This window comes from Meleagris gallopavo, chromosome 10 (genome assembly GCF_905368555.1).
Source record: "Meleagris gallopavo chromosome 10, MGAL_WU_HG_1.1, whole genome shotgun sequence".
NCBI lineage: Eukaryota > Metazoa > Chordata > Aves > Galliformes > Phasianidae > Meleagris > Meleagris gallopavo.
In genome coordinates, this window is record NC_139413.1 from 22,088,264 (window position 1) to 22,113,088 (window position 24,825).

The 24,825-nt window shown below is 36.0% G+C and overlaps 1 protein-coding gene across 4 annotated transcripts in view; it reads right to left on the reverse strand.

The window, feature by feature from the left end:
• Positions 1-24,825, reverse strand: part of SPATA6 (spermatogenesis associated 6) — a 47,662-nt gene that overhangs the window by 20,275 nt on the left and 2,562 nt on the right. For 3 of the 4 annotated variants that reach the window (XR_014885355.1, XM_085232243.1, XM_085232241.1), the window contains exons 2-10: positions 23,399-23,536; positions 21,821-21,869; positions 20,875-20,916; positions 19,468-19,592; positions 14,999-15,079; positions 12,207-12,485; positions 10,528-10,615; positions 9,009-9,049; positions 7,861-8,039 (exon numbers count right to left, since the gene is read on the reverse strand). Coding sequence is in view for 3 of the 4 variants with exons in the window: in XM_085232243.1 (XP_085088369.1) it covers positions 7,861-8,039; positions 9,009-9,049; positions 10,528-10,615; positions 12,207-12,485; positions 14,999-15,079; positions 19,468-19,592; positions 20,875-20,916; positions 21,821-21,869; positions 23,399-23,536 (1,022 nt within the window). In the remaining variant the exon portion in view is untranslated. The remainder of the gene's footprint in view (positions 1-7,860; positions 8,040-9,008; positions 9,050-10,527; positions 10,616-12,206; positions 12,486-14,998; positions 15,080-19,467; positions 19,593-20,874; positions 20,917-21,820; positions 21,870-23,398; positions 23,537-24,825) is intronic. The other variant, XM_085232242.1, reaches the window with a different exon arrangement.

The following is a 24,825-nucleotide window of genomic DNA, read 5'->3' on the forward strand; positions in this document are numbered from 1 at the left end:
TTCAAAAAATGCAAATTCACAATCCTGATTTCATAGGATAGAACTACATCTTAAGCTGTTTTGTTTTGTTTTTAAATATCAAAAATAGAAATACTTTGGTCTATATGGGCAACTTAAAACCCACAGTCACTTTTGGATGATTTTTTATGTTTTGCAGAACTTTTCTTTTCCAGTTTATTCAAGAAAGAAAAAAAAAAAATAAGGTTCTCATCCTTTCTCAGCAAGTTCAGAAGCTGGCAGAAATTTCACAAGTCATTCTAACCAACCAACAACAAGAAAACACCAAGAATGAATTCACTATGGAAAAATGAGTTTGGAGTGTAATTCTAAGTAAAAACATCATCAGAGCAAACAGAAACAGGGTGCCAAATCAGGACTGTGCATCTACATTTCAGTGTTTCCTAACATCCAAGAACCTGACTTGCGCCAAGAAAATAAAAAAAAACCTTGTGCTAAATATGAATATTATATATCTATATATATGAATATAAGCAGCCAGCTGTAGATCAGCTGGACTGGGGCTATGAGCCTGTCCCCTTCTTGTATCTTCTGCTATTATACAACAATACAAGAGAAAAGTGAGCAGTTCTCTGCTTTTGCTTCTTTTATTGTCCTGTGTATAATTAACGCAGACACAGTTATTGTTTACCTTTCCAAAATCTCTCTATTCTAAACAGCCCCAATATCTTCAGCCCGTTTATGAGTTTCCTTAAATCAAATAATCCATTTTTGAACACTTCTATTTTTCTCCAAGAAAGGGTGCCAATAAATAGCACAATATTATGAGGATGAATCATACAATCTGTAGGGGGGATATAATTTCTGTATTTCTAATGACATCCAACATTGTTTATCTTTGGTTCATTACAGGCAAAAGTTTTCACAGAGCTGGCTATAACAACATCCATATTAGCATCCTAAACATTTACAATTCATTTCAAATCCAACAGCATGTATGGCAAATCCATATAGTTCAATTACTTTACATATAGAATACAAGGAGCTGTTGCGTTAAAAGTCCTCACATAATTTTTCCTAAAAGAAAGCGAAGTAGTATGTGTGAATTTCATTAAGAAAGTGTTGCCTTTAAAGAAAATAGAGGTCTAAGTCATTTAGGCAGGCAGGAACATTCACTTCCTTAATGCAGTCAAAACTCAGGTTGATGGACAGCATTATAAGGTGTGTGCTGTATCACTAGCAACATTTTGAACAAAACCCCAACCCCGCAGTCATGCTAAAGCACATTACTTTGAATGAATCAGATCATGCAGGAGTGAAAAAGCTCTTAAAAACATCTCCTGGCTTGCAATTAGCCCTTACAAACACCAATATTATAGAACATCCTAAGTGCACGTTTAAAAATCTGCATTCTAGATGCAGTAAGTCTTTTCCATTTAAGAAATAAAAGCTAGAGTCATGAAGTCATGGCATTTCCCTCATATTTATACAGTGGCTGCTGTTCTTCCAAATCCGAGTTGCTGGCAGTGAGAAGTTGGAACAGATTACCTTGGGGAAATAAATTTTATGAAATTCCTATGTAAGATTTCACATCATTGTTATTAATCTCAAATTTACAAATATCCTTGGAGATATGTGCATTTACTTTTGAAAAAAAGAAAACACAGTTTGCTACTATATTCACTTAGAAAATATCTGGCTACGTCTGCAAGAAGAAAATCAAATTACTTAAATCAAGAACTATTAGATTTCCTTCTCCAGGTGATTTCATTGATCAATCCACTAGTGTGCGCTGTGGTATAAGAAATGTTGGTCACTCACATACATCCCAAACTTAATTTATCAGGGGAAAAATAGAATCAAAACCTTAACTATGATTAAAAGCAGTATCAGCTTATTTTAATTAGTTTTGCTAGTATTTTCATTGTCCAATTTTAGTAATAACTGTTGAGTCTGAACTACATTTAAAAAATCATAATGTTTGTATTTACATCCACCAAAATGCAAACTAAAATTCCTGCCCTAAAATGTAACACCCATAATCTGAAGTGAAACCTTTTTATGATACGGTAACTCTCCTTCTGGAAACGTTTTAAGAACAGGCATTAGAGCACAGCATCTTAAGCCATAAACAACAAGATTCCATTTGCCTAACATAACTAATAGCGTGTTTCTAAAAAGACTGGTTACTTATTTATGTGATTAAGGTGTCAGTATTGTGCTGCAACACTGAAAGGAAAGTCATTTCACTTCAATGACTGTTTGTCCTGATAAACAAAATAAACTTCTATAGCTGTATTCTTTGTCATACTTTCAATTTTCCCTGGGACTTGCAAACATTCTGCAGTTACATCAGTTTAAATTGTTTATTGATTCCAATAGATTGTATAAACACTTTGGAAATATAGCTCAGTGACCTAGAAAAAGCCAGATCAATCAGAGAACTCCTCAAGATTAATTTCAAAGATGTTGTGTTGAGTACGATCAAGGAAACAGAACCATTTTCCCTTGTAATGTGACTAAAGGCATTTATACTCTTTATGAGATAAGGCTTTTTTTTTTTTCCTTTTTTTTTTTTTTATTTTAAGGTCATGCAGACATCTACCTTGATAGAAGAAAAAAGAAGCCAAGCACAGTTTAGATCTTGTGTTAAAGATTAAAGCTTTTTTTTTTTTTTGCGCAGAATTTTATCCATTAGGACGAAATTCTCCATTAGAAATACAAACAGAATACATCCATCCACATACTCCAGTGAAACAGCAGCTTGCAAACTTGAGAGCAGTAATAAATCGGAATTTTCAAATGTCAGACAATCCAATCATTCATTTGCACAAAGCGAAAATGTTAATATCACATTTCAGCAGGAGATACCAATACATTTCAGATCGGTAGAATTAATGCAAAAGCCTGCTGCAGAATATTTGCAATGCCTATCGCGACCCCTTCCCTCACCATCACACCTCCCAGCCTTGTGAACAACTGTGCATCTGGCCTCCATGAAGAATTCATCAGCTTCAAAGACACAGACTTCATGCTGAGCAAAACCACATACAAGGACAAACTATCAGAGGACAGAAATCAATGGAGTACTGTGGTACCAGATTCACAATTGGAGAGGATGTTACTGTAATTGGGGGGAAGGGAGAAAAGAAATAACTCTTAAGCTAAATATAACCTTGAAAATAACAATCTTACAAGAATTTGTGCACGGAGCAAAACAGATTCTCAGAAAACCCAAATATATTTAACTCTGAAAGAGTCACAGATTTTACAGTCAGGATGTTTATGAGCATGCACAGGAAGCGGAGAAGTTACTTTATTCTCGCTCAAAAGGACACCAAGTAGTAATCTAGCAGGATGAACTTGGTTCTCAATATATACTGGTCTGCAATGGAGGCACAACAGAATGGCTGAGCTGCACTTAGCAGTTCTACTGGTCTACTTCATAAAGGATACAATTTTGTTTTGCTTTTCTTAAAATACCTGATGGCTATAAACCTTAGTACAGATGCAGTTGTACAAGTGCAAAAGTGTTTCAGAGACTATATTGGTACATACATTTTCATTACAATTCATAAAAGAGTAACAATATGAAATTCCTTACATTCTCACAATATTTGAAGTGAAGGAAGTATGCTGCTTTCACAATGCTAGGATACCTACTATGAAGCAGAAACAACTACACACAGCCAATACCTTAAATCAAAGAACAGTTTCAATATTTGGAAGCAGAAGCTGACAGTTGCTCTTCTTCTACAGTAAGAAATTAAAGGAAAATAAACAACCACCAACAGAAGAAAAAGAAAATGCAACTCCTAAAGAGTCTCTCTCGTTTCCAAAAGCACCGTTTACTGTTATGACTTCAGTGCAGAGATGTAAAATTCACAGATGCTTTCTTTTCCCCTCCTAAGCTTCAGCTCTAGCTTTTAAAACTGGGGCAAGATAAGTCATCCTCATGTATTACATGAGCTCCAAAAGGCAGACAGCTTCCAAGCTCAATACTGCAGCTCAAGATCTCAACTACAAGCCCAATAATACCATCAAAAGTTCTAGGCATTCTTGTTCTAGACGTTTAGGATGTCAGTAATGGGCCGCACTTTCTTGTACTCTTTGGCAGCTTTCCCACTTCTTTGAATATGTTTATTCATAGGCAAAAGTTTTGACATCACTCACTTTCAAATTTACCCAGTGAGCTATGAAGTTGATAAACAGTATAGAAGTTGGCCAAAAACATGAAACAAGGCTTCTGTACTACACAGTCTTTGCAATGTATGGGATAGAATAACTGATATAACTGATCCATGAGTGCTGCTCCCAGAATTCAACTTAAGAGAACGCAAAATAATGAAAGCTTCCTCAAAAGGTGAGAATGATAAACGCAAAAGCTTTGAGAACCACTTCACTGTGAAGCTGAATTCCAAAACTTCCAAAATATTTGGCTAAAATCAAGCTGGAGACCGAGTCGCAGTCTCTTCCCAGAGCAAGCTACCTTCTGAAAAGTCTACTAAATTATTTAGAGTTCCAATTAGTAGCAGAAAGCTCTCAGAACTTAAACGTTCATTCTCACAGAAACAAACCTTAGGTTAGGATGCATTCTGCTTTCTAAAATAAAAGGTAAACTACCTGCGGTCAGGATTTAGTAGGATCCAGTATGGCACTTCATGCTGATATTTCCCTAGTACTAGGAAAAAGACAATAGAAAAAGATGGTTCCAGTATAGGAACATTACAGAAGCTATCTGATCCAGGCAGTTAACCTCTGTCTTGCTTCAAACAGAACTTAGAATTCTGTTAGATTTTACAGTAGGTAAGATCACATTTCAGCAGAGCAACCAGAACCTCAAAAAGACATTGGAATGGCCTTTGCTCTGGAAGTGATTACTTTTCAGATCAATAAAAAAAATCCCTTGATCTCAAATGCATGAGAAATAGCTTTGTTTCTCAACATAGGAGAAATGATCAAATACGGCTATGACTGTTGTAGTCTCTTGAGAAAAGAATTTCTTTTGTGCCAACATATAGCTCCATTCAGAGGATTTCTATCACTAGGTTTTCTTTACAGAAGGATGACTTTAGCTTTGTATTTTTCTGCAGATTTCAGTGCTGCAAGGAAGGCTAAGCTTGCAAGTCCCCAAGAAAACCACCACCCTCTGGGCATTCGTGACGATATACAGGCACTATGAAAGCAAGCACTGAAGTCAAATTTTCCTCTTCTGCAGCAGTTCTAATGCTTTCACAAAGCATCTATGTGCAAACAACCAGCCTGTGGGGGCAAGTAACATTTTAACCATGTTGATTGAAGCTGGGCAGACATCATAAGCAGAAAAGAACATGCATGCATCATTGCTCTGCATAGGAAATAAAATCAAAATAGGGCATGAAGATGCACAGCCTCACCACTCTATTTTGATTCAGTTTGCAACACAGCAAAACAAAACCACGAAAAGTGTAAAAATAAAATATGAAAAATAAATATTCAAAACTTTGGAGCCTCGTCCAACAGTAAAACTTTTACAGTTCTGTTTCTAGCTCAACTTCAGTGCAAAAGGGGAGAGCATTGACTTGAGATCTCTCAAAAAGGCTCACATGAAAGAAATGGAAACTGCTACAAAAGAGGCAAAATTCCCAAGAGGGCATTATCCAAGACCCCAAACTTCTGTATCACCAAAAGGTATTGCAGTGGCTTAACAACTACTTAGCAGGTTTCTGAGAAAGTACTCCCAAAATGACAGACACTCACTTCATACTCACTTCAAAACAAAAAAAGGAAGAAATAAAGAAAGGCTGACGTAAGTTGCCAAGTTTTGTATTGACCATGGATTGATCAGATGAATAAATAGTATGTATATGTGAAGCTGTTTGTCTTTGTAATTCAAAATAAGATTGAGGAACTAACAATCAAATCACTGTCAAATAAGACATTATCTTGCACATACTCTAAAACTGCCACACATCCAATAGTTCTGATTTTCTCTGTATTTCTATAATCTATAGAACAGCATTTGCACGCATTTCCAAACATTGACCTCTGATCCATGCTTGTCGTTCCAACTACAAGTCTCTGCATACAGTTAGCTAAATCCATTGTTATCTCAGCAGCACGAATATAGAATATACACTTTACTTCCTTTGTTTTTTTAATGTCAGAAGTTAAATAGCCAGGTCTTTAACATAAAAAGATGCTACATCTCAGAAGAGCTAAGAATATTAGTTCTAAAAAGAAAAGATAACTTCAAAAATCACTTATCTCTTCTGGAGAGAGGGGCTGGTAATGAGAAAAGGCAAGAAGATGATTCATATGGTTTTAAGATGACTTGGAGAATGACTAACTTGCTGAGTAACAGTGGCTCACTACACACAAGATTTCCCTGCTATCAATACAAAAGACTTTGTCACCTTTAGATATAGTCATTAAATAAGCAAATAAACAATCACCATTACCATCTCTTACCCAGACATAGTTAACTAGTGCACAATGTCAGAAGAGGAGATAGACCACATGAGAGAACGTGGGGAGGTAGACATGATAAAAAAAATAAGAAAAGCAACCAAACACACTTTTTCCAAACCCAAACACATCCTGATTCTCACATAACAGCTCACAGGAAATACTACTACACAGAAGAACAACCAAGCAAGTTTTCAAGCAGAGAAAGATGTTAAACCACCAACTTGATCTGAGTACTAAAAAATTCAATCCCCACCTGCCATCTGTCATTTTTCTTTTTAAAGAGAAAACTGAGATGGTTCTTTTTTGGAAAAAAAAAAAAAAAAAAGTATTAGAGTGTGTGTAAGCTACAAAATACACCCTTTGAGCACTCACTAAATGAAGTACCAATGGTAATAAGGAGAAAAGAATCAGAAACGAGTGTGAACGTGCTGTCAAAATACATACACGAGTACAGCTTTAGATAAATACTTTAGAATCAAGGGACATCAGTTTGATCCCAAGCATCTTCAAATTGTTTTAGGTATTTGGTTATTCAGGCCCAGATTTTCACAGAACTTCTCTGCCCCCAGAAAGTCATCTAGTAACCTAGTAAGCCAAATGGATAGCAGGACATCATGTACTCAGGACACATTCTACTTAGCAGGGAGTAGGGAATACTCTCCTTGCAGGATTGGAGTGCTTAAACATAAAAAACTGCTTGTTGACATTTCTTCTGTTTAACCTTTACAGGACACTGGAACTTCTATGCTTGCCCTACACACTCACCTAAGGATTGAAATCCATCAAATTAGGTGATATTAATATTAGAGGACTAAAAAAGAAAAATGAATTTACATAGAAATGAATATATACAGAATTGCTACAGAGGCCAATACTTTGGCTTAAAACAAAGCAGAAGAATCATCTCAGTCTGTAAATACACCAATTATATTAAAGTTGGCCCATGGACATTACTCAGACTAGTCACATATTTGACTACAGCACAACCAGAAGTACATACTTACAAACACTAGGGTGAAAAGGACAGAAGGAAAAAAGGTTTCCAAATAGCTCTAAAACATTCTGCTTAACATATATCTATATTTGTATTCCTGATAGTCTAATGCCCTCTGAAACATTAATTATTTACCTATTTAAGTTTTCCCTATTTAAGATTTGATGGACACTGGGGACATGTAATCAGAAGCTTTATTGTTTCAGGGGAGGTCAGCAACAAAGATGTCAAGGATCCTTTTCCTTGCCATATTATTTGTACTGTATTCATTAAACAGAGAGGTGATGGCAAACACAGCTCCTGATAAAAAGTCAAATACACGATAGTTGACAGGGAAAGACTTCCTGTCTTTTCATCCTGTATACCTCCAAACACGAAACCTATGGTCATGCAACGTACTGTTATGATCTGCTCTTTTTAATAATTCCAGAATTTCACAAACAAAAACAAGTTATTACCGTTCCCTTAGAGAAGATCGATTTAGTACAGAACTTAGAGAATGCTTCTGAAATGCTGAAGGTGCTGAATGCACTAACGAACCACCAGAATGGGCCAGCCTGTTGGGTGAACCAGAGATCACATCCTCACTACAAACATCAGAAGAACTGTCACGGTCTTTCCCATGAGTAGATCTTGCCTGTTAAAAACAACAAGAAAAAACACCAAACCTTGCTAAAATGTATTATGAATATCAAGACGTATAGTTTTCTTTTTTAAACTGAAGGGTTACAGGCTTTCCATACATACAGGAATATCCACCTGCTGGAGAAGAACAAAGATCCCCATTTTTACAAAAGGAGCCCTAGTTTGAAGTAGGAAGTGTTCCCTGCTGGTATCCAACACACTGTATTATAGCAAAGCCTGGTTTTCAAGCTTTCTATCATCTTATTCTGACTGCACAGTGTAAAGTCTCCCATTTCACAGGATCCTCAGAGATTCAGAGTGATGCCCAAGAGTCTACACCAATAAACCTCAGACCTCTCCTCAGTCTGGGACCCTTGTTTAGACTTTTTTTTTCCATGACTTTCTTCTTCCTCCAGGAAAAATTTTGGTCTATCTGCTCATCTCCTAGTCAATCTTAACTCTTTCAATTACTCCTTTCATAGCATCTCTTAGTCTGAAATACACCATGCAGATGTCTCCATGGGTTACCCTGGTTTACAATAGAACAAGACAGAACCCTGACATTATCTTTAGATCCACTTTTTACAAAGCAGCTAAAATCTTAACAATTAAATGTGAAATGACAAAATAGTGGCTTGCCATTTGCATAATATTCTGGAAAAAAGTTTCATCTCAGAATGACCGGGAAGATTACCATAAGCCACTTCTAAAGGCTCTTCTACAGTCTTACCACAAGCCTTAATGCCAAGGAGATGTCCATGCCTGTAGGTAAAGGACTTATCACAGAATATTGTTTCACATTTGTATCTCAAAATAACCGAGCAGCAGAGATAAACAGAGTTATATCAGATTTTAAACATCCTTTGTCTTGTTTTTGGTAGTACAGTAGATAGTTACAAATGTACCTACACAGAACAAACCTCCTCACTCAGAGCTTCCCCCCAAAACCAGTTTGTAAACAACAGCACTACAGAGTACTCACTTTGGCTTTCTTGGGTCTGTAGCTGCCAAGAAGAGAAAGATCTGGAGAAAGAAAAAAATTGTATACTTAAATAAATTCAAAAGAAAATTTGAATGCCCTGAGTTTTATAAAATCTTTTACAAAATAGCTTACCTCTCCTCCCAAACATTAATAAGCCAAGTTATTATTACAGACTGAAATTCTCAACAGTCTTCCCAGTAATATTTCACTATCTTCAGATGAAAACAATGACTTCACATTTTACTCAATACAGTATTAATAACACTAAATCAGTGCAAGCACAATCTTCTACATGGACAGAAGTAGCACATTTTGCTAAGCTATTACTTGTCTAAATCAATAAAGAGTAAAGCTCTATCAATCTGAAAAAAAATCTCATTTACATTACTCTACCTTCCCACACTTTTTGGAACAAGCTTCCCTACCGCCACCTCTTTCTCCTCTGATCACCTCCTCGTTCTCTCTCTCACCACTGGCTCATAAGCACAGGTTACGAAGACCACAGAAGCAACAGTGGAAGAACTATTAAATCCACACCAGCTCAGGGTGTCCAACCACTGTCAATATGCACCTCACCCCAAAGGGAATGACAATTAATTATGTCTGCCTTCTTCATCAGTTGTATCAGTCCGTACTGAGCAGCCCTAAAGACAACCCATTATCATCTACCTGCACAAAAGCAAAACCAGACTAAATTGTACTGTAATCACAAGAATTTATGCTTTATAAAAATTACAGTTAAGCTTCAATACACAAAAACGTGACTATTAAACCACCTGGATATTAGTTGTGAGGCAGGTTTCACTCTCCTAAACACTGGCTAGATACCATCAACTCATTTGTAACTACATAATGATATCAGATGATAATAGGTCTATTACATTACGTTGCTACAATAGATTGATATGCACGATCCCAACAAGAATGAGTAACCTTTAATATCCTGCACTCAATACCATTACAAAGAAAAAATGTAAGATTTAAATGTCTCGTTCTGCACTCTTTATAAAACACTCAGTTACTGTTGCCAGGAAAGTGGAAGGAGACACACGCATGCATCCTGGATGCTCATTAACAATTGTAAGCTACAGATCCACTTTAAAAAAAAAAAAAAAAAACCTGATATGAACATTATTCATATTTGAAGCAACAAGGCTCTTGAATTTCAACATGATCAACATTCCAGGCATGACTAACCCACCCACCGACTGAAGTGCAGATTTGTTCCTCTATGCAACTAATCAAAACAGGTGGACTGGAACAGAGTGCCTGGACTCTGGTATTTTCTGCTCCTACTTTCCTATCATGTAGAACTATGTTCCAAGTTTCCTGAGGTAAAGCAATATGCAAACCCACCTTTTGCAACAATAGGGTTATTCAGTGCTCTTATTCTTCCTATCAAAGAGGAGCAGGTTTTTCTCCATTAGAGATTGTTTCAAACCAAAACAAAAAACACACCCGACTAAACTACTGGAGAAAAAAAAAGCATTAATGAGAGATAACAGTATTAAATACTGACCAGGGGTTACCTTGGACCAAGCTTCCATTGTGCCTTCTCGCAGGGTAGAGCAGGCATAAAGCTCAGTTCCAGGACTTGGTTGTTCTACCTGAAGCAAAATTACTGTTAAGAGGTGCAGTATCAGATGTTTCAATCTCTATACATATTTTTAATTGTTTTTTTTTTTTTCCATAAGACCACATCCAGTCCTTTCTGAAGTCATTTATTCTTATTCAAATACTATTTAAAAACGTGTTCTTAATGTTTATATTATTAGCATTATTGCATATAAACAAAAAACAGTTCTAGAAAGATCTAGAAAGCTCCTAATGTCACGTTGTTTAAAGGAATAAAAATGCAGATAGTTTCTCCTTCATCTATAACGTCTTTTTGAAGATATCTTTTTGAAGACCACATGATACCACATATTTATTCCACATTTTTCAGACCTTACAAAGTGCTACTGTTCCTAGTTTAAAAAGTTATATTTTAACATAATTTAATTTTAATTGTCATGCAACATAGTACTGCCAAACCAAGAGACCTCAGCAGTAAAGATGCTCTAAAAGGAGCATTCTCATTTTAGAAAGGCCGTGATGCCAGGAAGGGATGCATTAAGAGACAAGAATTTCCCTTCCTGTACAAATATAACAGTGCAACTGAAATCAATAATCAGTATTTACAGATGTTGTAATTAAACTGTGAACTTCACCTATAGATCAAAAACCAGAAAAAATTGATTAGCAGGAGATAAAAGAAAAGTAACAGAGATAAATAGAAGGTTGATGAATAATTAATGGATTAATAAGACTAATTTGAATTTCTAAAAAGAAAGTACCTACACAAGTAGAAGAACACTTGTGAAAGAATTTTAGAATTTGATAAGCTATTACTACTTGTACATAAACAAGAAAAATGAAATAATGTGAGAGGCAAACTAATTAAATGCTAAATTATCTCAGTGGCTGTGACAAACATTCAGAACTGTAGAGAAATCATGCCACAGCACAGAGTCAGAATAATTCTATCTTGGCCCCTACACCTTTTCAACGGTATTGTTAAAAAAAGAGGATGGCCAAATTTTAACAAAGCAATTTGCAGGAGAACACATTCACCCATGAGGCTGGGCAATCTGGACCTGCAACAAAGCACTTAAATGAAGTTTCTTCAAGTAACTACATAATTTCAGAACAGTTTTTCCACATGCAGTTCTCGTGAAAGTACTAAATGCAGGCTGGTTATCAGCTGTAAGTCAAAGTATCAGAGATGTAGCTTTGAGTAAAGCAAGTGTTTCAAAGATCACAGAATGCTAACAAAGTTGAAAGAGGCAGCGTATGTGTTCTTAATGTGACTAGACACTTCTTTAAAGTCTTGTTCAGGATTTTTTAATACTAATATCAATTACTTCCAAGTTGAATTTATACAGCTATTATACTGTCTAGCGTGCTGGAAAAAAAGAAATGGGGCCTCAGAGAATTTAACCAAGATATTCATGAAAGAATTTGATCTTTGTCTATTACTAACAGATAAAATTAACTAAAATAAAATTCTTTCATATTTAAATAACTATGTGACAGACTGGAAAGTAGAGAAATTATTCATCTAAACTAACGGATGAATGAATTTTTGGAGCAGTATTCAGTGAAAGAACAATGTTTGATCTCAGCTTAAGGTAGAAGCACTTTGTGCAGAATACAAACCCGTCTAACTACAAATGGAGGCTTATCAGTTTCTCTTCTGAATTCGTAAGGACCAAGGTTTAGGTGGGCCAGTCGTTGCCTGGCTGCTTCTGACAGCTCACACATCCGTCTTTTTGTGTACGGAGATGGAGAACGTGACTTGGAAGCTATGGTAGGCTGCTCATAGTTCTTTCTTGCTACGCTGTGCCTGCTTTTCTCAGGTGAAAGCATGTTTTTCTTTGGTAACTTTGTTTGCAGTTTTCCATTTGGAGTTGAGTGATGCACCCAATTCAAATCATCCTAAAGTGAAAAAGAGAAATTATCTGCTTTGACAGCACGCAGAACAAAGACCACTGACAGTAACAGAAACAGGGAACTGATAATTTTAACAGAAATTGATGCTATATGTCAGCTGAAATTCCTCTCAGAAGACTATAATCAGACAGCAATTTAAAAAGCAACAATGTATTTACCATTTTGTCAGAATCCAAAAGGAGGTTAAAACACACACATTACTGTATGTTGGAAGTTAAGTGTCTAATACTTCACTCAATTAGTTTGCTCATTCCTTTAGCATACAGAGACTAAAAAAAACAAATTGAGTTTTGCATCAAGTTCATTTAACACAAGCTTTATCAGCATTGGACATACAAAATTGTGCAGCTTTTTCCATCTGTTTAAAACTTCTAAAATACATATCTTAAAATTCTTCTCCATTCATATCATTTAAAGTTGCCTAAAAGTCACAAGAAGTGTAATTGTGCTCTGAAATTTATATTTTCTTGGAACACAGTGAATTTACTACTTGTATAGTGTCTTAATTAAGAATGTTTTGTATAATAACAAACAGCAAAAACAAACAAACAAACAAAAAAACATCAGACCATCTTCCCAAGATTATCTTGAATCAGGTGAATACTTTTGCAAAAGAAAAAAAAAACAGCTGTTTATTTGTATTGCTGCCAGTTTATATCCAAAGCATGTATTTTTTCAGCCAAAATTTACAAAAAATAAAAAAATAAAAAAAAAAATCACACCATTTCCAAATACTGCTTTAGAAGTTTACCTCCAAGTTGACACTGCTTTTAAAATACTCACATTTAACAGAATGGAGGAAAGCTGGGAAACAATCACCCTCACCAGCTCTCTGTGCACAGTGCAGTACATGAGCATTTTGTTTGCTTGCTTGTTTTTCACTGGCAAAGCTTACTTAACAATTCAGATTAGCTCTTCTTCCAAATAATTATCAAATTTTCAGTGACCAATTTAAAAGTCTGCAAAACTCACTCCAACACTGAAGTTTTATTTGAAATACATTATCATTCCTTTGCAATTCTTGGCATTAAATGCACATATAATTACTCTGGAAGCATTATAGGTCAAGGAATTCTAGATTATATAATTCTTATCCGACTATGAAGTCAGTAGCATGTTTTAATTGTGAATACCACAGCATAGATAATTAGGCTTTTCAGCCAAATTTTGCCTGAATTCCCATGTTATAGAAGCTCAAAAATACAAGTATGGCAAGTTTTTTTTTTTTTTTTTTCCCCAATTAGAAATTACTTTTCAAGCTTGAGGAAGATGATACTATTCTTAAATATGAGTGTTGCATGCATTATTTTAGTTCAGAAGAACCTAGGAATAAAATGTCCAGCTTACCTTTGTTATGTATGGAAGGGAAGACACAATGAAAAAAAAGATGAGGCTGAGTGTTTTGTGCTAGCATAGCATGAATCTGGCATCACAAACACAGTTCACATTGCTTTCTACAACTAGCACTTGTGCAGCTGGTAGTGAGCCAGTATGAAACTGTCCCAAACAAAAAAGAACCTAATTCTCTAAGAATAACTTCAACAGAAGTAGACGGTGCATTTTCCTGGCTTAAACTAGTTTCAAAGTCATTCTTTAGTTTCAAATCAAGCTGTTCTTACTGAAGTCCCTTTCAATGAGTTTAGTTTTCTATCAACACTAACTTTCACTGCTTTTTTTTTTTTTATTTAGGAAATTCTTTGAGTGTCTCAGTAAATATATTTTGCTAAAATTGAATCTTCTCAGTGAACTAATGAACAATACCACGAATGGACCCAAGTCACCTCATCCTTTTTGCACACGTACCTTCTTAACAATTCAGTTTGAGTGATGCTGCACCATTTGCAATAAACTAGAGAAGGAGGAGCATGTAAGAGTAACTTTGTGTGACAGTCTGCTCCAGGAAACATGACACAAACCAGTGAGATCAGAGAAGAGTGATACAAATTGAACTAACACATCAGAGAGGGTATTTCTCCCCAGTCTCTTCAGCTACTACTTCTTTAACTTTACCCACCGAAGCAGCAGCGTTTCCAGATTAATATTAGTGATAGGCTTTGCAACAGAAATCTTTGTTTTGATTGCTACTGACATCATTATGGAAAACAATTAATTGGTTTGTTTTTGATAACGTACCTTCTCTGACTTCACTAAGTTTCATTGTCCCACCTTAATTCTAAGTGTCAGTAAGAAACAGTGAGAAGGTATCTTCCCACCTACAATACACCAGGGATTAACACTTCAGCTGATCACAGAAAATAGCAGGTGATAATTGTTTCAGATTGAAGGAACTCTCAGCATTTACTGTCATGCACCAGACCCACTCTTTACTCATACTCGATTAAAAATTTAATCAAGTTGTCAAGCACCCATGACAACTGCTTTAACCACAACAAAAGAAAGAGAAAAGTTTGAAGTGAGCAGCATATGCAAAAAATTGAAACGAAGGCTATCAATATTAAATCTAGAAATTAAATTGCAAACAATTAAATTATGCTAACCTGTACGTGACTCCTTCCTGAGCTTAACAGACTTTCAGTAATAAGGGAGCTCGTAGAAAATCTCAATTTTGGTGCAATTCCCTAGAAGAGAGACAATAATTGAACATCAAGCCCCAACTCAAGATAAAGGGTATCAAAGAAGTAAATGTCACCTAATGTAACAAACCATCCCTAATTTCCAGTCATTTCCTTTGTTAATTTCAGCCTTTAATAAAGATAATTAGAAAAGACAGAACAGCAATGGTAAATGTCAAGATGCTAACATTTGCATTTCTGACAATTCAATTACAGATGATTATATTGCTTTCGTACAACAATTAAGGTCTGACTTTCATTTCAATACATTTCTTTGTCAAAAGCAATTTTAAAGATTTTTCATGCCATGCTGTATAGCATCAATAAAAAATTCCAGTCGTGATCTGGAAGTTTCAATAATGCTAACTTAGGAAATTTGTTTATAGTCTCAATTGTATCACCTTTTTTGTAAAAATATCTCAAAAATCCATCCATGACACTGCAAATAACTATTCACTTGTAACAGTGTCATTAGGAGTCCCCTTTGTTCTGTAACTCCCAGAGCAACATCTGATTCCTATGGATTGTCTCCTATAATCTGCTTCTTTTCAGTGATCTCTTAAGCACGTGGCTGGCAAGAGGCAGGCCTAGTTTGACTGATCTGGAGGCAGTGGAATTCAGCCCGACCTCCTGGTCCATGTTTACTAACGGACTGGCAGGCCCCTGCATCTCTGAGACAAACCACAGACAAGTCAGAATAATCTAAGAGCGTCTACCACAGCTCTATAGAAGCAAATAGGGATTCAAGTGCCCCTAGAACTTCCTACTCTCTCTTCTTTCAACACAGAGAGCTTGCTGTACAGCCCCAGGCATCTGTACGCAAAGGCGTTTGTACAACTGAACACAAAATTACTGTGAACCAAAAAGGAGCTCATCATTTTGTGATCCTGCCCCACAGCTGAGAATTAGCAGGAACTTCATGAGTGAAGGTTACTGCTGAACCAAAGGAACACTGCCACCTGCCTAAACACACATTCATTTCCCACAAGGGTGTACGATCCAGCCCCAGGTTAGATTATGAAAATGAAATGACAAAAATGCCAAGAAAGCTCAGTTAAGCAATTAGTAAGAGTCTGGCATTCAATCAAGTCAAGTTACGGCATATAAAAAGATTTTAGAGCTGACCATCTTTAATCAACTCGGTTTTATTACTAATGAATTGTCAAGTGCTATCAACAATTTAAAAAAGGACACACCAGAATTAGCAAGTCTATAAAAAGCAGAGCACCTCCTGCTCTTACAGAGAATGAAAACAGAATTGTTACATGCTTAAAGATAAAAGTTATAAGACCACACTCCTTCAGATAAATGGTTCATGGAGAGCACATACGGGACAGCATTTGCATGTACAGGAGTGGGTATGTCACAAGTAACTTATAAATCAACAGAAAAAAGGAGTTTTCCCTTTTATATTCATATATAAATGCTATATATTCAATACAGTGTCATGTAAACATCATTCTATAGCTCTAAACACTTCCTATAAACGAAAATCCAGTTAGAAAGTTTTGTGGGTCTATTTCCCTGACACTGTGTTAGTGGTGCCAGCGGAAGACATGTCAGTACTCTTGTACCAGTCATTGAACAGATATGACATGGATATACTATTAACTGAAAAATTGTTAAGGTGGTTCATATTCACTGGAAACCAAGTTTTAAAAAAAAAAAAAAGTCTAATACGTGCTTTTAAGGAGCATAAGAATATATCAGAGCTTAAAAAGTATATGTACATATCAGAACATCTTCTGTTGGTATGCTAATGAAAGACAACAAAACTGAAAAGAATATGTTTTAAGTAACGTAGCAAATATTGTATGAACGTGGGGAATGGAGATAAGAAGGTCTGTCAGAAGTCGCCACCAGTTGAGGTTTAAACATATTCCGAAAGGCAAGGGCTGCAGAGAAACACAGAAGAGCCAGCAAAAGCCTCAGCTGGGCAGCACTGGACCAGGAGAGATAACTTGAGGCGTATCTGGTATGCATATTGTGTTTGTAAGCTTCAGAAGACATTTAGCCAAAGACATTATCAGCCAAGTGCCAGATTTCTGGAGGAGTCCTGATCCTCTCAACTTGGGATTCCTTCCAACTGGCAGATTAGCAGTGTTCATCAGACACGGCTTGTCACTGCCTATCTGAACTCCACAACTGTAACCTTGCCATTGCTACCTTTACTTTTTTAATAAACGACAGTTATTGGGAATCAAAGTGCCAGAGAAGCACAGCTGTCAGTCTAAAATACTCAATATCTCAGCTAACCATAAATAACTTTCTGCATAGGAATAACTCAGCTTGAATAGCACACGAATAATGTGAGTGATTTTTGTCTGCAGGAGCTTGTTTAACACTTGGCCTTCTGTTTAGTGTTTACACTCAGTGCTCGGTGCTGACAGGAGACACTTGCCAGTACAGCTTAGGGAACACTAGAAGATGGAGGCATTTGAGACTTCACAACTTCTGGAGATACAAATCCTCTCTTTGCAATCCCATTTCGCAACCAAAGAGAGGAGCCACAAGTAGCTATTTGAGAGACTTCCTCCAATTGCATCAAACACAGCTTCGTTATTACTCCTGAAAATGGGGTCAGTATGCCAAAATCCTCTCTTTGAGCTGTTCTGATTTTCTGTGATGGAGATGCAATAGAGTATAACTGATGCTTCTGCAGTCCTCATTTCAGGGCAGAGATGTATTTCATTTACACTGCTCCTGAGGACAAGGAAGGACATTTCTGTCTATCATCAGTCAACATTTAAAAGCTACCACAGTGTCATCATTCAGTTACACATTCAAATGACTCTGAGCACATCTGCTCACAGCTCACAAAGTATGATACCTTATTTTGCTAGAGAATACATAGTTTTTTCTATTAAATAACTTAATCCAGCAAACAAAAACAATGCACAAACTTCCCTACGTACTTCTCTCAGTGACTCACAACACCAGCACAACTGTATTTGTGGCTCTATTGAGAACTCCGTATTTAAGGTTGTTTTGTAGCATGCTTTTGCTGACAAACATTTTTAAACACTTAGTTCCCTGAACTGGTGCACAGTGTGGTTGCACTCAGAGAAAATGAAGTGATGGAAAAGGAACGAACAGCAGGATGCAGGGATGCAGTACTGTAACTGAAGGCTGGATATAAAACTAGAACAACTTAAAAGCCATATAAATGGAGGCTGTTATGGCTCCCTCCCTCCCTTTAGCCACCAAAAACATTAATAGGATAAGTTTGACATATCAAAGAGATGCCATGACAAAAGATGCCTTTTTCTTTCTGTAGGGACAGTTAAAGCTGCTGCAGAACAATACATTTCGTATCACAAAATCACAGCTTTAATTCATTGAAACGTAGCACAGCATTAGACACCAAATTAGCACGTCTAATTGCAAGTGACAGGGCAATTTCCAGGTTGCCCTTGCAGGGGAAAGATTATACCAACTAAACGATACCAGTGACCTTTGATCAGCCTTCCACCCACACCAATAAAGTGTTTTTTAATCCAATCATGACAGATAGGGCAACTGAGTCCTAATTCAAACGTTCTGTCACTCCACTAGTACAACTTAAATTCCAAAACACATTCCCTGTGCCAACAGCAACATCCTCAAAGTGCCTTTCTGAGGTATTCCACTGACACCCAAGATCCAACAGTCTTAAACTCTCTGATGGGTAGTGAGATGAATTCATTTCCACTCAACGTGTACTCGAGCCCATATCTCCAAAAAATTCACATTAGTCCATTGCACTTGTTCTGCCAATTAGTTGTCATTTATCATAGTTTTCATAAAAATTGTAGAAAAGGCAGTTATTAAGAGAGCATGAATAGGCTGAACAGATCCTGAAGAACAGGCTTCATAACTGAGAAACAATCACATAGCACTAAGCTAAATTTCAGTCACTTTTTTTGGTGGTGACTTTGGACCTCAGAGAGGCCCACAGAACAGATGCCATAGAATTGTATACATCTGTAGTGACTGTCACAGTCTTAAGCATCACAATAAATGAAAACAAAATGCTAAAAAGGGAGATTAGAGAGGTGGGCTACATGTTTTTTTTTTTTTTTTTTTTTGAGAATTGTGAATTTGATACAAAGTCTCCCTCTTCAACTACCATCTGCATCATGGATTAAACTGAAATAGAGAGGTGTCATAGAATCACATGCAAACCACATGGAAATTAACTTCTTCACATTAAACACTTTTATGAAGCATTTTGAAAAAAAAAAAAACAACAACAAAACACAAATACCTTCACTTGAAGGTGCAACTGTGGATTTGTACATTCAACACCTGGCAAAATCTGTCAGAAGAAATCGCTTTTCATTTTGAAGTAGTTCAAGGAGTTTCACCATTGAAACACACTATGCCATAAACACAATCCAAAGACATTCACTCACAGTAAAGTAAGAGGACCTCTTCATTAAAATCTCACGATCTATACCATGGTGCCGACAGGTAAGCTTAGGGTCAGGGAACAGGAAATCTCTTGTATTCTCTTCATAAGTAGCAAGAATTTCTCCAACTAAAAAGAAAACACACACTGTAATTAGAAATTTGAATTAGCAGTAAGGCTCTATAACTCGTATCACAGTAGGGAATAACATCATCAATTAAATCAGCAGCAGAAATATTCAGACACTGGCCTAAAAACATGGTTCACTTATTTAAAAAGTATATAGAGAACAGTTGAGGCAATCTTCATGAGGAAATTCCCATAGCTCCTAAAGGTAATCCCTTCAATAGCTTCCTCCTTCTCTACTTTCCATGACACAGAAGAAACCAGCAGTTTTTAGCCAATACGTCATGAAAAACTGTCTTATAATACAGAACACTGATGCTTCTTAAATAGCAAATTGTTATCAGAAAGAAATGCAAGCAACATCAAAATTAGTACCTCAAGATTCTTCAAGTATTGTGGTCTGCTACTTTCTTTTAAAATATTTTCTTTAGAAAAGCATGTTTCTATTTAAAAAAAAAAAGTTTAAGTTGTGCTATTACAGTTATTTTGTCAGCTTCCACTGGGATGTATCACACCTACCTCCAAGTCCTGAAATTATTGAAGCCAGAATCTTTCAACACCCCTCCTCCCCCCCAAAAAAAAAATCCACACTCAGTACATTTTCTTGAATAAATAAGTCCAGTGAATCACCTGAGAGAAGCAATTGTTTCTTTGAAACTACTAAAGGCAAGTAACAGAGAGTGCTTTTAATACTAGTTTCCAAACGAGTTCTCTTTCAAACTTGACTTTATTTCCAATAAAGTACAGACTTACATTATTCATGGGAACACTTGAATTTCATTAAAATAGATTTTTATAATCACACAAACCAATAACAGAAGTATGACAAATTGCTATTTATTATTGTCACCTATCCCAAGCGATCTGCAATACTTATAGTGAAGATAAGAGTTCTCCCAGAGGTCACCATTAAAACAGAAGGGGAAAAAAAAAGAAGTGCCATTCTGAGAACAAGATGATACACTCTGAATTTCACAGACAGACGCTCTGCAAGTGAATTGTGATGCAGTTAATAAGTGATGTGCTGGATGATTTCAGTTTATTTATTTATTTATTTTTAAATATTATCACTTTTTGACATGGCACGTTTCAATATTCAGTTGCTATTCTATTTCAAGAATGAGATCCTCTTGATCTATTAACATTTTATATTCAAGGAACCATTTGTTGAAATGCTTCCCGTTTTGTTTTTGTGTTAGAAATAGTGATTGTGCTGTAACGGGCAATGTCCTCATGGAAATTCACCTATTAAACTGCATAATTTATGAGGAGACTGATACAATACCTGGAGGAACGAGCTGTATTAGTTCAAGTACTGCTGTGTCAACTAGAAAGGAAGAAAAGTTTATTTGTAAGTTAAAAAAAAAAAAAACCTAAAATGAGAAGTTACTTAAAGAAAAAAAGAAAATACTGCCCACTGATTGATAGTACTGTACGCAGTGACACCAACAATAAGAGCAAATAAAGGCAAACTTGCCTAATTCCTGGGAAAAAAAAATTACTGATGAACACAATGGTATTAGCAGTATACAAAAAGCAACCCTTTCACTAAGAATTTGTTAAGTTCTACCTGTTTTTAAGTGTGTCTTTGGAAATGTCTTGTAAAGAAGATTACACAGGCTTAACCACTTTTTCAGATACTCCCTGCATTAGGGAGCATACTCTTGCAGTTTGCATGCAGGGCTGGTGCTGTCTCACTAAAACTCATTATGCTCCAGATGTGATAAGACTGCTTACTGTAGGCATATATCATTTTCTTAACTATATACATCCACACATACAGACGTTTTGTGTGAAATGAAGAAGTTTCATTTGAAATTAATCAAATAAGTAATCAGACAGAGGAAACCATTATCTGTCTGGATAAGCAGTTGGATGTCCTGCTAATTAGGACATTTTCCCCTTCTAAAGCATACAGCATACATTCTAGAGGCATTTTTTTAGTTAACAGCATTTTGGAGAAGTTGGTACTATCCAAAAGACAGCAAGAAACTTACGCCTGTACTGATAACAAACCTATGCTATAAAGTCACTAGTGCTATGGTCCTAACTTATTTAGTATGTAATGCACTACATTTGTTATCCACTAACTTTTCAGAGGACAGGCTCCTGATAAAAAAAAATAAAATAAAATAACTGTAACATTATTGAAATCTCCAGAACATCTTTAAAGCCCATATGCATATAACATTAATGCACACAACACAGTATGCATAAAAAGCAGAACTTACCTTCTAGCAACTCCACAAGGTCTCCAGGATCAACTATATTAGCAAATGTCTGGAAAGCAAATAAATATTAAAAAAAATAATGGCATAGTCAAAGTCAAACATATCTCTGAGTGAAGAAGAAAAAAAACGAAACACCAATATTCTTCCTTACTTCAGATGGTTGTCAAGAGTTCTATCCCTCTTGGAAAAAAGAAAGGAAGCTGGAGTTATCATTTGACACACAATCATATTCATTGAAAGCTAGCAGTTCTTGTCGGTTGCTTTCTAGCCATTTTAGGATTACCTGCCCTAATTTAAATTAGGAGCTATTGTGAAGAGCTGAAGTATTTTGTGAAGAGGAAAGCATTGCCTGAGAAAATTTCAGGAGAGAAAGAGAAAGTACTGAATGCATTAGAATTCTGATAAATGAAGAATATGTTCTTTAATGTTAGCTATACTTTAAGCTTAACTTATTCACGTGCAGAGTACTGTTCAGATTGCTTTTAAACTAATCCCATGGCAAGAGATGGCAAGGAATTGGGCAGGAATTCCTGCAAAAACATTTCAATGGATATTAAGCACATAATGGACTTCCCTGTAATGCTGCACAAAGCGTGGAATGGTATAAATCACTTTGCTGTTCCACACACCAAACACTTGAAAACACCAACGCACTGTTACACCACAAGTACCTAGATCCATTCAAGAGCAATTTGTAAGAAAATAGTTATTACTTCAGCTTTCTTGTTAAGCTCTTTTTTAACTAAGTAAATTCTAGAGTCCTGGAATTCCCCTAAATTACAACAAAAACAGCATTCAGTACATTTCCCTTAAATAGACTGTGGGATGTTTGTCTTTAATGAAATACTGTACTCTTTTCTATTTTTTCCATTCTTCAGTGGTTGGTAAAATTATCACTGTTTTTATATTACCTATATAACAGGAGTATCACTGATGTTTACTCAGTCTAGTTTTGAAAGTGCAGGGGGATGCTTCAAGGAAAAGAACTAGAAAGGGCAAAGTATTATTATTCACAGGTAGTCAAGGAACCAGATCATATCTGTATGATTCTGTGTTTCATTACCCCTGTGGTACTAATAATGAAGCTAGTAGGGACTCAGAATATGTGATAAACAACTATAAATTAAAAAGGCCAGAGTACTAACTTGGGAATTCTGGTGACAAACCATGAATAAAGGATCTCAAAAGGAAAACGATGTCACCAGAAGGGTTTGAGCTGCTATCCTATCTTTCTACTGATTAAGCTGACTCTCCCACATCTTATAGTTTTTGTGTTACATTTTTAAAACAATAATATTTAGTTCTTTCCAAGCTAGGAAAAATAGATACTGAAAAAGGACAGTTCCTAAAAGAATGAATAAGCACCTAAAAAAAATATAATCTTCAGCATGTGTATTTCTTGAGACACTGTGTGGATAATACAGTTGCATACCTCTGTTGTGCTAAAAAAAAAAATGCAGGTGTTATAATATTACACTGACCTCTGTGTGATTACTTGCACATCAGGGTTCTGCAACGAGCTTTGTGTATGTAGGTTATGTTTTATTTGCCTCGTATCAGCATTTGACATTGTCTTACCTTTTCAAATACTAGTTTTTCTTGAAAGAAAAGTGGAAATGCTGCAGGGACACACCGAGTTTTTTTGTACTGCCCAAGTATAGAGACACTGAGATAGAGCTCCTCTTTGTCTTTCAACAGCACTCCGGGGCAAGTTATCTGTAAGAGGAACACATTCATTAAACAAACTGAACTTCAGTTTAAGAAGTAATGGCTGTTTTCAGGATAAAAATGAAATGGTCAAAGCTGAACCGGTTGATTGTTGAGACTCAGAGTGGAAACATTTCTTTCCTAAAGGAGTTCTATTTGTACAGAATGACAAGGAAAATTTGTCACCACTTTAAAATAATCAAGAACAAGTTTACTTACAGTAGGAACACGTTCCACTGTTTTAAACCAAACCTAAAAGTGGTATCATGATCTTAGAACTGTATAATGAATGCATAGAGTATCTATAAGTTAATCAAGGGTCACATCATGTTCTAAAAGAAGGATGGATGTCTAGAACAAGGCTTACATGATGCAAAGATACAAAGAAAATAAGTCCAAATATAGCCTGCATAATGAGTGAATGAAGCTGGTAGATGTATATGCTTCAATTCCCATACTCTGTTCAGTCTCCAAAACAGAAAAGTTTATTTGCAAATATAACAATTGAATTAACATTACATTTTAATGTGCAAAGGAGAAAAAGTAAATGTTTTGCTCCAATGGGAGGAATGTCACACAAATTGTTATAGGAGAATTTTGGCCACCCAGGAGCGTATTCAAGACAGGAAAGACCTGTCATTGGGCTCCAGATATTGCCACAAATCTCTCAGCTTTCTCTGGCCAATTCTTACTCATCAAGAAGTTAGCAAGCTTTTAAAGCTCTGATGAACATCAGATATTCTTAACTGTGTTTCCACTGCAACGATGTACACAAATCACTGTTAGCTATTTTCTCCAAGCCACATGGTTTTACTCTATTATCCATCCAGAGAATTGTCACCTTTCACTTCATTTCTACTGCTCACTTTTTATAGCAGTATAATAAATATGAGGTTGTCTCTTCTAACATAAGGTTGCTGCAGAAAGCGTTCAGACTTTCAATTGCAAGGTACAAAGACAAAGGAGCAGAGTGACAGGAATTAAAATAAGTGCTTTGCTTACAGTCCCTTACTCCCAAATGAACATTTTACTTGAGAAATTCTTGCTGGAGCTAAAACAAAATTACATAAACAGCAGAACAACAGCCTCAAGTGAAAGAAAATAACAGAAACCAATGTGTTAGAGATTATTATAGGTACAATCTAAGCTTAAAAAAAAAAGTTTCTACTCATAAGTATGCTAGAAAAGAAAAAAAAGTTTCCTCTCCATGCAAGTTAGGACTTCAAAACTGCAAAAGGAGTACCAGAATAATGGATATTCTGACTGAAATAGACTACCAATCATTAAACAGTTTCATG